This window comes from Paramacrobiotus metropolitanus, unplaced genomic scaffold (genome assembly GCF_019649055.1).
Source record: "Paramacrobiotus metropolitanus isolate TYO unplaced genomic scaffold, Prichtersi_v1.0 Parri_scaffold0000262, whole genome shotgun sequence".
Classification (NCBI taxonomy): domain Eukaryota; kingdom Metazoa; phylum Tardigrada; class Eutardigrada; order Parachela; family Macrobiotidae; genus Paramacrobiotus; species Paramacrobiotus metropolitanus.
The window spans coordinates 63,884-75,096 of record NW_026570482.1 but is presented as its reverse complement, the minus strand read 5'-3'; the positions used below and the strand labels follow the sequence as shown (position 1 = coordinate 75,096).

The 11,213-nt window shown below is 41.9% G+C and overlaps 2 protein-coding genes across 2 annotated transcripts; both read right to left on the bottom strand.

Annotated features, from left to right (window-relative positions):
• Positions 1-3,166: 3,166 nt before the first annotated feature.
• LOC129601670 (uncharacterized) lies at positions 3,167-4,973 on the bottom strand. The gene is made up of 5 exons (XM_055500530.1): positions 4,475-4,973; positions 4,212-4,308; positions 3,999-4,081; positions 3,644-3,703; positions 3,167-3,505 (listed from the first exon to the last, which is right to left on the bottom strand). Exons 1-5 carry the CDS (start codon positions 4,622-4,624, stop codon positions 3,482-3,484), a joined length of 414 nt encoding a protein of 137 aa, XP_055356505.1. The 5' UTR covers positions 4,625-4,973; the 3' UTR covers positions 3,167-3,481.
• Positions 4,974-8,548: 3,575 nt separating this feature from the next.
• LOC129601672 (uncharacterized) lies at positions 8,549-10,761 on the bottom strand. Its single transcript, XM_055500531.1, has 3 exons — positions 10,535-10,761; positions 9,284-9,699; positions 8,549-8,789 (listed from the first exon to the last, which is right to left on the bottom strand). Exons 1-3 carry the CDS (start codon positions 10,587-10,589, stop codon positions 8,727-8,729), a joined length of 534 nt encoding a protein of 177 aa, XP_055356506.1. The 5' UTR covers positions 10,590-10,761; the 3' UTR covers positions 8,549-8,726.
• Positions 10,762-11,213: the final 452 nt, after the last annotated feature.

Genomic DNA, 11,213 nt, shown 5'->3' with positions numbered 1-11,213 from the left:
GGTACCGTAATTGTATCCCGCTCCATAGCGAAAACACCGTTGCTATCCATAGAAGTAATTTGGTCTACGTGCAGGGTTTGGGGACTGGGTAAATTGTACATTGAATTAGGATACTGTATTTCCACCAATGCCATTTCCCATTGTCCTGGTAGGGATATCACGCTCTTTAACTTTGTTGTCCATTCAGCTGCATTATTCTTTGGGAACTGCTGCATACAGGCATCAGATGGAAGCGTGACATAAAAGCTATTATGTGCCATTTCTGACGCGACTGAGTTCGGCTTCGTAATATTTCCCACGAATTAAGTCTCCGTCTTCATCCACTAATACGTAGAGGGGCTCTGGCTGTTGTGGTAATACTTGGTGTATCTTGTAAATTTCCTCCTTAAATGTTGACTCATATCCTTTTTCAAAAAGTGTTTTGTCGATGGCTACTCGTACTGTGTCACCTACGCTGTACTTTGGCGTTTTCTGTTTTCCCAATAATAATTCTGCATATAGTCGATTGAATATTCGCAGAGAATTGGACTGGGTAACCTCATTAGGCGTGACTTTATGCGAGGAATGAATTGCGCTGTTGTAACTGTTTACCAAATCTCCCAGAACGTCCCAGTACACTTTTGACTGTCGGTGTCGAAATAATTTCCATATGCGTTTCTTGAGATTGCGTATGCCATTTTCAGCTAAGGATGCTTTGATTGCTTTATTTTCAGAAGAGAACAGGAAAACTTTTTTTGGCCGTCAAAAATTCTTAAATTTTTGTAAAATTCAAGACCTTTGTCAGTTTGTAATTTAATTGGAGCTCCGAGTTCTGCAAACACCTTTTCCAATCCAAGTTTTACTTCAGGACCGCTTTTATTCTTTAGTAGTTGACAGCTTACTTTCTTGCTGAAGACGTCGATCACAAACAATATCCAACGGTATCCTTTGTTCTGCTTCGCATATTTTGACATGTCTGCCAGATCGGCTTGATATTGCTCCAGTAGGTTTGAGACAACTACGGGGTTTCTTTTGAATTTTTTGCGTCGAGATTTGTGGACTGTATATGGATCCAGATGCTCCAGCTGTTCCCGCGTTTGTTGATAGTTTGGTGCTTGTGGAAAGTGGCTGCGAAACTTTTGAATCCCCGTTAAGCTGCCCGGGTGCTGAGGGTTCAGATACGCTTGTCGTAGCAGTAGATTGGCCATCGTGTTCGTCGTCGCTACTGCTTGATCCATCGCAACAGCTAGATGTGCAGTTCCATGTCATACCTTCACCCAAAGACAAAGAAAAGGGAACGCATCCACCACTCATTTGTTATTAATAGTCATCCAGTTGAACTGGGATTTGGTTCTTGAACCGATGGGACCTTCGACTTGCAAGTGTTTCATCAAATACTTCTCGCTTTGCACGCTTGCGTTTTGCCGGGGTGCAGGTGGAATAGGAGGAAAGCGTCTAACATACGATCAGGCATATTAGGGGTACCCACGGCTTCTTTAATAGTTGTACTGGAATGGGGGCACAGATGCTGGAGGCGGAATAACCATTTGGTCAGGGCCAAACGCCGACTCTTTCAGCGCCAAAAACCGAGCCAAATTTCTTGATAACAGTTCCGCTTTCTCCCATTCGCTTAGCGTATTCCGTGAAATTACATCTCTCATCAAATCGTCCAGTTTTACAATATCAACAACTTCAGTAGGCTGCTGTTGTAATTGGACATCCGTTACGATACGACCAACCGTGTCACTTGCAAGTCTTTTCATTTCGCTCGCGGGAACAATATAATGCACTTCCGGTTTCATTTCAGTAAAGCAGTTCCCAAAACAGCTGCCAATACAGGTAGAACCGCAGGTGAACCTCCGCGCTGTAATAAAATTCCCTCTTGCTTCGTAAAGATATTTTTTGAGGGCAATCAGCTTTAATGGTCGACGCCAACGCTGACACACCTTTAGCTGATCGGTGGTAAGAGGCACTGAATTCTTCACCAAATTCAAACAAATTTCTTCAAAACAGCGAAGTTGTCGTTTCGAAATATTTTCCAAAAGAAAACGACGCTGCTTGGGTTTCAGCGATCGCAGGGTAAGAAGAAACGGTGCAAAGTCTTTTAAAATCTGATCACACATTCTTGGGCAAGTTTGTCGTTTGTGGATTGATGTAAATTTTAGTCAACTCTCCCGGTAATATTGCTGAACGAATCCTTAAATAGGCAGGTGTGTCCGGTTTCATATCCAAAATGAGAGGTTGAAATGGTTCCTGACCGATTTCTTCGTAAGCTTCGCTAAGATGTTTTAAACCAGTCTGCCTTTCTAAAATCTTGATTTGGTTCACATCACGATGATTTTTGAACAGAATAAGATATTGCGCATTAAGATGCACGTCTCGCATAGCAGACCCTTGTTTATATAGGTTATTGAATAATAAAAATACACAAAGCCGTTTATGGTGTACTTTTTGAGTGAAGAGTTTAGATAAATGCCATTTTCACCAAACCGCTTGCCACGTCATCCAGTATCAACAAAATATTTTGTTTACCATCAAAATAATTTTCATCCTCCACAATTTGTTGAATATTTTTTGTCAGTTCAATCCCAGGGACTTTGCGCTGAAGCATTTCGTAGGCTGGCTGCATTTCTCCGTACACCAAAATAATTCTTCCAAATGGTTGGTCAAATAATTTATCGCGCTCCATAATTAATTTTGAAACATACGTCGTTTTCCCCGAAGTCGTTGGCCCCACAACAAGGACCGAAGCGGGTAGTCGGAATCTCAAGTCAGCTGTCGTGCGCGGATACCTATTTAAGGAATCCATTTCCAAAGGGCGGAGCTATTGCTAGCGTACCGATAACAGTATGGAGACTTCAAAGCGGAGGGTTGTCTTGGATATTGATTGGTTTATCGCTGGCTCCCAACGGCTTATAAAACAGCTGGCATTTTGTGATTGCCCAACTGGTGTTAGCAGGTGCTACATTCACCATTCCATCCACTTTAATCATTACCGCGTTGAATTTAGGAGCCAATCGCGTCACTCGCACGGACTTGTCTGGCATAATCGTGGAGATTATTTATACTTAGACATCGCTAGTGCCATTCAGGATATGCTGGAGCTTATTGGTGAACGACCTGCGCGTTTGACGTTTTTTTGCCAAAGGATTGGAAAAGCAAAGATTTTGGAAAATTATTTGCCTGAAGTGTTTAATCTTGAAGACATTGGGTGCCCGAAGTTTAAGGAGCTTACTTCATTACCACAAACAACGCTTTCAAAAGCGGAGACATTTGCAAATTGGCTGAATGGCGAAAATAACTAACGTTGTTGCAACTGCTGACCTTGGCTGCGCAATTGACTTACCCAGCTTATCCGAACGCGCTCCGCTTTCTCATTATGCACCACATAAATTTTCCGGGCTTCTTCTCCGTTCCATTCGTCCTTACAAATCGCACTGCCGGGTACCGCAACGGCAAGATCACAGTTAATGGTGCAAAGTCCATCAGTGATGCTCTCGCGTTATTGGATCACTATTACCGGAAACTGCAAAAATATGGCTATCAAAAGCATCGTTAAAGAATCCACGAATTGTTAACATTGTCGCCACTTTTAATTTTGGAAATTTCTTAGTTTAGAAAATTGTACACTCAATAAGAGCAAAAGCTGATGCCATGTTTGAACCTGAAATATTTCCGGCCATGCGAGTCCGGCTTCAAGGTTATACGGCGATGATTTTCCATTCTGGAAAAATTAATTTATTAGGTGCAAAAGATGCTAGTACTCTTCAAACTGCTGAAAACAGATTGCGCTTGTTATTAGGAAACTAAATGCAGCAAATTAAAAGCAGTACAAAAAAAGCTACATGGTACATACTAATATACAGTGCAATACTGTACAGTACCTTGATCATTAATTATGATAATTAGGGTTCATTACGAAATGTATTTTTTGTTATAAAAGCATTGAGCTAACATACAAGCATATAATAATAATTTATGTAATGTAAAAACTGCGAAATCAGCAAATTACGCCATACCTTCGACAAGGTGGAAAAATTCTTTGAGAAGTTCAGGCCAACTTTTTCCACTCGAGCCATCGTTGCTTGTAGCATCCCCGAAACTATGTACACATAAAAAATATACCATGTGTTACAACACAATATGAACTAAAAACATTAGCTTCACTTACTTCGTGTACAAGAAATTCATAAATTCTGCAATTAGCGGAGTAATCGTTAATAGAAATGCACCTTTGGCTCCAGTGGAAAAAAATTTGCAGCGACCCTGGCGGACTTTTTCCAGTTGATCTGCACGCACGCATAAGCATGCACGCAATAGACCACCAGCCTGCAAATAACTGTCAAAACTGATTACACAGTACAGTCATAATGTACAGTAATAAAGAAAATAATCTTCCATTGTACCTGTTAGTTTTTATGATTATTTATGTATAAATAAGCTGAGAATAGAGGAAATAGTAATATCCACTAAAAAGCAATTATATTTTACTTACTGTACGTTGAAAGGCTTTGACGAGCCAGATGCGTTGCTGTGCTCCTCCATAGTGTAAAAGAATGTAAACAACTTGTTGAATCACACAGTGAAAGTGAATCAATATAACTGTGCAGTGTACAGTAGTATCCATACAGTACACTGGGCACATGTCGAGTTTCACAATTATATCCCAGTCGTGCACAATCCAGATAAGCAATTAAACTACTCGGTAAGTTGGCAAATAATTATGTATATTACAAGTGCACAGCATTACTACAAGTGTTTTCAATAATTAAGAGACGCGCATAGTATGCAGCACCATCGCTGACGAGCCAGTGGCGCTAATATATGCTAGTGCCGCTCCACGCGGTAAAAGAATGTAAACAACTTGTGTGTGTGAATATCAGTAAGTGAGTAAATTAGGTAGTGTACGCTATACAGTATACATATGGAGTAATCATATGCTGCAGTTGTGCTGAATCATATGCTGCAGTTGGGAGCTGCAAGTACAAAGTACAACCGGGAATTGTAACTAGAAAGTCCAGCTCCCAACTCCAGTTTCTGACGTAACCGACGCCATCTTGTGTTTATATAAGGTCCGTTTTCTTCCACCATCATTTAAGCCATCAGCTATTATTCTTCCTTTATAATAAAAGATTAAGAGGAGGTGTGGTCAGCGTGTCTGCGCATCCATCCCGACCGATACACTGGATCAATCTTTAAGCTCTATGTATTATTCGATAGCCCTAATTTAGTAGGTTTTTACAAAATCAGTTTGATTTGAGAAAAAGGATACGTTTTAAGGAAAACTCTGGGAAACCTTACTATACAAAGTCTACGGGGAATGCAACAGCCAATCAGGAAAATCGGGAATAACTCCGAAACCAGTTGGTGGTTAAGTAACTGCCCTCAGGAGCGGTATGTTTGGTTTAACGTATCAGCCCGTCCATGGGGTAGGACAATATTTACTGTTGAAGTGCAAGTACTTACTGTATTGGCTGCTGCATAGGAAAGGGTGAGGGCGAACGAAGTTTTGCCTCTGCCACTTTCCATTCTTATCGTTGCTTATAATTCGTTGACTTCATTAATTTAGTTTTAGTAACAGTTAAAGATTTACAAAGCACAGTTAAGTATCGCTGAATATTAACCGAAGGCGGAGCTGCAGGCGACGCCGAGCTGCGGCGCGAGCGGAGCTCGCGGAGCAGCAAGCGAAACATCCAATTTCAAGGAAAAAATTACGAATAAAAATTATAAGAAAAAAGGAATTTCTACGCTTACATCAAAGGCATTCAAAACGAATGTATTTTGAGGTCTAACCAAAACATGCTGCTGTACAACGGGCAACTTTAAATATATGGTATAATTTTCAAATGCAGTTTACGTAAAACTGGGATCGATGCTGTTTCCGGTACGCGCGATTTAAGTTTACGGAACAGGAAAGGGTGGGAGCGGTTAACTGTTTGTTACTTGACTAAGTTTAATTACAAGGGATTGGGAGTCGGCAGGCCGACACTATAAAAGACAATGCAAATATGTTTAAATTTATTTTTATAAAGAGCGGTTGGGCTTCAGCTATGTATGCGGTACTAATTTTTGTCGCGCAAGCGTTAAATGTTACAACAAGGGACTAGGGTGATAAATCGTGTGCAAAGAACGTTACGTATTCTTGAATCGCGCTGTAGTGCATTTAACATTTTGTGCCGTAATAATTCTGCAACCCGAAGGTGAGCACGAAAACGGATTTTACGCCTATGTTTACAAATCGTTTGACTACCCAATGTTAAAAGCAATACAAAATGGTGTTTGGAAGCGCGCGAAAGCGAAAGTTCCCGTGGATGTAAGCGAATTCAGAGCTATGTAACGGGCTGCTTCCTTTAAGCCGAAATTAACGTCAAATTTATTGGAAAAACAAGCTTACTCATTCCGGAATATTCATATTCCAGAATACACTCAGAAATAACCAAGAAAAAAGCCTTTAGGAAGTTTGAATTACGTAAATAAGGTGATTTATTTGTAATTCGTTTAACTTCTTCCGCGCAATTTGCGCGGAGTCTGCTAGTTACCGTAATAAAATTTTATCTACAGATGCAGATACGCCTCCACCGCCGACCAGCGACTGTACACCACAAACTTGCATGTGACAACGGCCACCAGATGCGACGGAACACTCCATTCCGGCGCGCCGCTTTCCGCTGACGCTCGCGCTGACGTCACGCCCGTAATCGGGTTTGACGCGGGTGTTCCTGGGAGTACTGCCACCAGCGTCGTCCGCTTTGCGTTTCCCCGCACTGTCCATGATCAGGTTCACTACAACCAGTCAAGCCATTAGTGCTGTATGTTGCTTGCTTTTGACATTGCTCCGTTGTCCTTACTACTTTACGCTTGTGCAACAACAAGCTTTCTTGGAAACCCAAGAAAGCTTACGGAAATGTAAGAAACGGACGAAAAATCAATTGCTCTAGAATTCTATGAAACCGAACGAAGCTCGGTCATCTAAGTAGACAACCGAGCTTTCGACTGCGATAAACTGATAAACTGTTTTAGACTAGCAGAACGTTTGAGTAGTGTTGCTGATTAAACACTGTTTACAGAGGCTTGCGTGGCAAATTACCAGAAGAGTACGTTCCCACAAACATTGCGGTAAAACCGCTTAAATATGTACTTTCGAAAATCAAAAGCTCTACGAACACGGGGAAGTATCGGCAAATCAGTGTGTGATCAACAACTATACGTACGTCGGTACGTACCTAGTATCAAGCTCCTTGAAGAAAGCAAATGCAAAACTTCACCACGCGCCAAATGCTTGACAGGCGGTAATATTATTGAAAGAAATGAACAACGATTAGAGATCTAGCTGCACTTCTTCTTCTAAGTTCTGCGTCGAAGTTAAAACTGACAGATTTAAATGGCAACGACAAACAGCTACGTAGACGAAAGTTTGCCGAATGATTTGCCCAATACATATGGACCACCAATTCAGCGAACGATGTCTGTGGAAGACGGCCAGCGTGCGAACCTGAGGTGGGAAGGGGCGTGATCGAGACAGTGGATTGGCTGACGCGTCAGCCGGCGTTGGCACTTTGGACGCGGATCCTTTAGTGAGTCAGCGTCTGCTTATCGGCGGTTTCTTGGTCAGGCAGGCACCGCGCCGCATTGTACTGGCTCACTCTGCTATCAACGCAGATTGAAGAGATAAGCACGCGCGACGCGCACAGATTGGACAGACGGTTTCTACCGACAAGCGCTCTCACACGTGGGAAAGGGGACTCTGGATATGAGTCTGAAGCTTCGCTCGTCGCCGCCGCTCGATGACGTGACTGGGCGTGGAAACAATCTGAAGAAGATTGTTTTGCCATAGGTGTACAGTGTTTTCCGTTTGCATGTACAGTTTATCGATTGTGATCTAATAAAAATAATCTGTGAGCCTCATCCATGTGCTAAGTGCAATAAGCCTGTTGACGTGTATGGCCACCACGGCTTATCATGTTCTTTTTCTGCTGGGAGACACGCACGCCACGGCGGCCTGATAGCATTGTGTGCAGATCGTTAGTTTCGGCAGGGATCCCAGCAAGGCTGGAGCCCCGTGGAACGTCACACACTTCGGCTCGCCGCCCCGATGGATGCACCACATTTGCCTGGAAACGCGGGATGTGTCTTGCGTGGGATGTGACCTGCGTGGACACTGTTGCTTTGTCCCACCGGAAATCCACGTCGGTCACCGCAGGTTCCGCTGCCGCGCAAGCCGAGGACAAGAAAGTGCATCTGTATGCGTATCTGAATGGCAGATACATTTTCGTACCGCTAGCGTTCGAAACACTTGGCCCATGGGGAAAGTCAGCTAACATATTGGTAAAAGAAATCGGCAAGCGACTACAACTTCACACAGGTGAACCTCGCTCCCATGAGTTCCTTCGTCAACGGCTGTCTCTGGAGATTCAGCGAGGTAACGCCACTTCCGTACTCGGAACAATGGAGGGAGCGATAGCGTTAAATGAGATTTTGTTACTGTGATTGACTGTTTTTGATCTGTGTTCAGTGTATCGTACCTAAATTTTATGAAATAAAGCAGTAAATAAAAATAAATACTGTTCTGAACAAAGGCAGTTGTTGAACCGCAGAATGATGAGGCCAGCCATGTCGACGTTCCTCTCACGTACACGCACTTAAATGCTGGCATTTTGAATCCGATTTATGTAAAACCAAGTGAGTCTGTACAAAAAATCCAACGTCAGTCGAAAACTTTGTTTTCGTTCTCCTAGTTCCAAAAACACCTATGGCAGCAGGCCTGCGGCAAATGTCCCCGTTGTTACTGGTTTGCTCTTGGATTCCATAATCTGGAAGAAAAGTATTGATTAACATGTTACACTTAATTAGGAATATTCAAAATCCTAAAGCCGTTTCAAACGTGGTCGATTTCAAACGTTCAAACGTTCAAACGTCGACAACTACGAATACATAGTCGATCTGGTCGAATCGACTAGAAAACGTGTTGGCACGATTAGCTCTTTTAATAAAACCCTGCCTGACATAAGTATACAAATAGCCGCGCCTGCTAAACACGTAAATGAAAACTGCCTTTCAATTAATACAAAAATAAAAGTTCCCAACACGCAGATAAATTTTTTGTTATTATATAACTTTCTGTTAATATATAAATTATTGTTAATATAAAAAATTAGGAAATTTATTTTATAATTTTTATTTCGCTTTTTTGTGTTTGTTTTATTTAGCTAATAATTACATTTAGTTTGCAACTATATACGTACTGACAAGATTCAAGTAATGACAATAAATGGTACAAGGCTGCATCGCTAACGGCATGTGTGACCTTTGTCTTATTATAGCGGAATTGGTGTCTTTCCATTAGGGTGTGGTCACCCGCGACCTGCCACTGCTGCCGGTAGGTGAGGCGGGATTTTTTTAGCGGGACTGACGCTGGGATCTGGGCCTGATTCAGCGGCACGCGGGTGTAGTTCGACTGGCCTCCCTCTGCACGGAACGTACCCTGCCCTTGGCCTTGAGGGCTATCGTCGGGCGGAGACATTTTTCGGGCTGGTAGGAAGACGTCGGCGCCCAGTGAACCAATTTCCCGATTTCCTTGGGCGAAATTCGGCTGGCCGATAACGTTATCGGCAACAACGGGGTAGGGGAAGGTGTCGGAGATGGGGCTGTCGCTGAGGTCACCGCCTAGACCGCTCGTTGTCGGCTTAGGATTGGCCGAGGCCGGACTGGTACTGCTCTGACCTGTTGGACAAAATTCATTGTCCTTGTCTTATACGATATGAGAATTTCTAATTCCGTGTAGATCTTTTTACAAGAATTTTTATTATTGTCATGGCTTTCGCTTGTTCTAATACGAATTTCTGACCGATCTCCTTTAACAAAACAACAGCGGCATCACAACAGGTGCCGAGTGCCAAACATGCGCAATAGGGACAAATTAACATTTATTTGAAGGTTTTCGATGTCTGCTTCAAAGTTACATGTCCCCCTTCAAAATTACGATGTCCCCCTCCCGAAGCTCTCGAAAAAATAAAAACCAGGGCGTTTAATTCGGAATTTACGGTATTTAAGGTACATATAACAAAATACAGTTACCAAATTTTTATGGCGTTGTAATTATTGACGAATGCAAGCCATTAATTATGCAGCACCGAGTTTCAAGTGATGTTGACGGTGTTTCAATGTAAAAGCTGAAAAGCACGGTAATAATTGCCTAACACAACAGTGTAATTACAATATTTACCACAAGAATTTATTTGCATTTTGTTAATTAATTGTTTTATCGGTTTTTTTTATTGCCGAAATACTTAATAATAAAGTAAGGCACAATTACCGATACAAAATAAAAATATAATAGCTTTGAGTCGCAGACTATTGAAACAGTGGTCAGCAAACAATTCACCCACACCTTGACCCTTTTTAAAAAAAAAACACACACGCAAAAATCGAAGCCAGACGGCTTTCAACACCGCAACAACGGCAAGGGTAACCAGTCAGCGCCCTTATCGAAAAGAATTCAAGACACACAAACAACCATAATAATTATTACAATTAAGCGAAAAACTGTGATACGTACTGTTAACCAGACCAACGATGATGATCAGCAACACGGTAACTGGCACGGTGAGCATGGTTAGGGAGGGACTGCCTAAAGGTCGCTATGAACATAATCACTTCACTTTATGGAAATAGTCACTTCGATCACTTGGGGAATTCTATGAAAATCATGTGCGCGCTTTTATAATAGTGTGAGAGGAAATCGAATACGGCATGGTTAGAGAAATGTCGCGGCAGGAGAAACGGCACGTCGGAAACGATGACAATAATGTTACGGGGAAAGCCCGGTACGGTCAGGACTGATATACAGGCGAACGGGAAATTTGGGTAGGCGACCGGTGTTGCTAAGCAGCCATGCGTGCATACACTCTGCACAAGAATCATTTATTTTACATATTTTGTGTTTATTATATTAATACTAATTATCTCTTGCACGATTCTTAGGTTACTAAAAATCTCTCTAAATTAAACATCTAAACATACTAAACAACTCTTGCATGATATAAGGTTTCTTAGATTTTTGGATTTCTTAGGTTTTCTTAGGTTTTTCTTAGATTTTCTTTGGTTTCCTAGGTTTCTTTGGTCTCTTAGGATTCTTGAGCTTCTTACGATTCTTAATTTCATAAAACGTTAGGTTCATAAGATTCGTATATATTTTATAATAAAAATTGTGAAACTTTGAAACAAATGTATGCCAC

Excerpts from the sequence above, each read along its gene's own strand:
- LOC129601672 (XM_055500531.1), bottom strand. The coding sequence starts at position 10,589 with ATGCTCACCGTGCCAGTTACCGTGTTGCTGATCATCATCGTTGGTCTG. Across the intron at positions 9,700-10,534 it reads CATCGTTGGTCTGGTTAACA|GTCAGAGCAGTACCAGTCCG; the intron begins GTACGTATCACA and ends TTTGTCCAACAG. Across the intron at positions 8,790-9,283 it reads TCCGCTATAATAAGACAAAG|ATTATGGAATCCAAGAGCAA; the intron begins GTCACACATGCC and ends CTTTTCTTCCAG.
- LOC129601670 (XM_055500530.1), bottom strand. The coding sequence starts at position 4,624 with ATGTGCCCAGTGTACTGTATGGATACTACTGTACACTGCACAGTTATA. Across the intron at positions 4,309-4,474 it reads TCAAAGCCTTTCAACGTACA|GCTGGTGGTCTATTGCGTGC; the intron begins GTAAGTAAAATA and ends AGTTATTTGCAG. Across the intron at positions 3,506-3,643 it reads CATGGCCGGAAATATTTCAG|TTTCCGGTAATAGTGATCCA; the intron begins GTTCAAACATGG and ends ATATTTTTGCAG.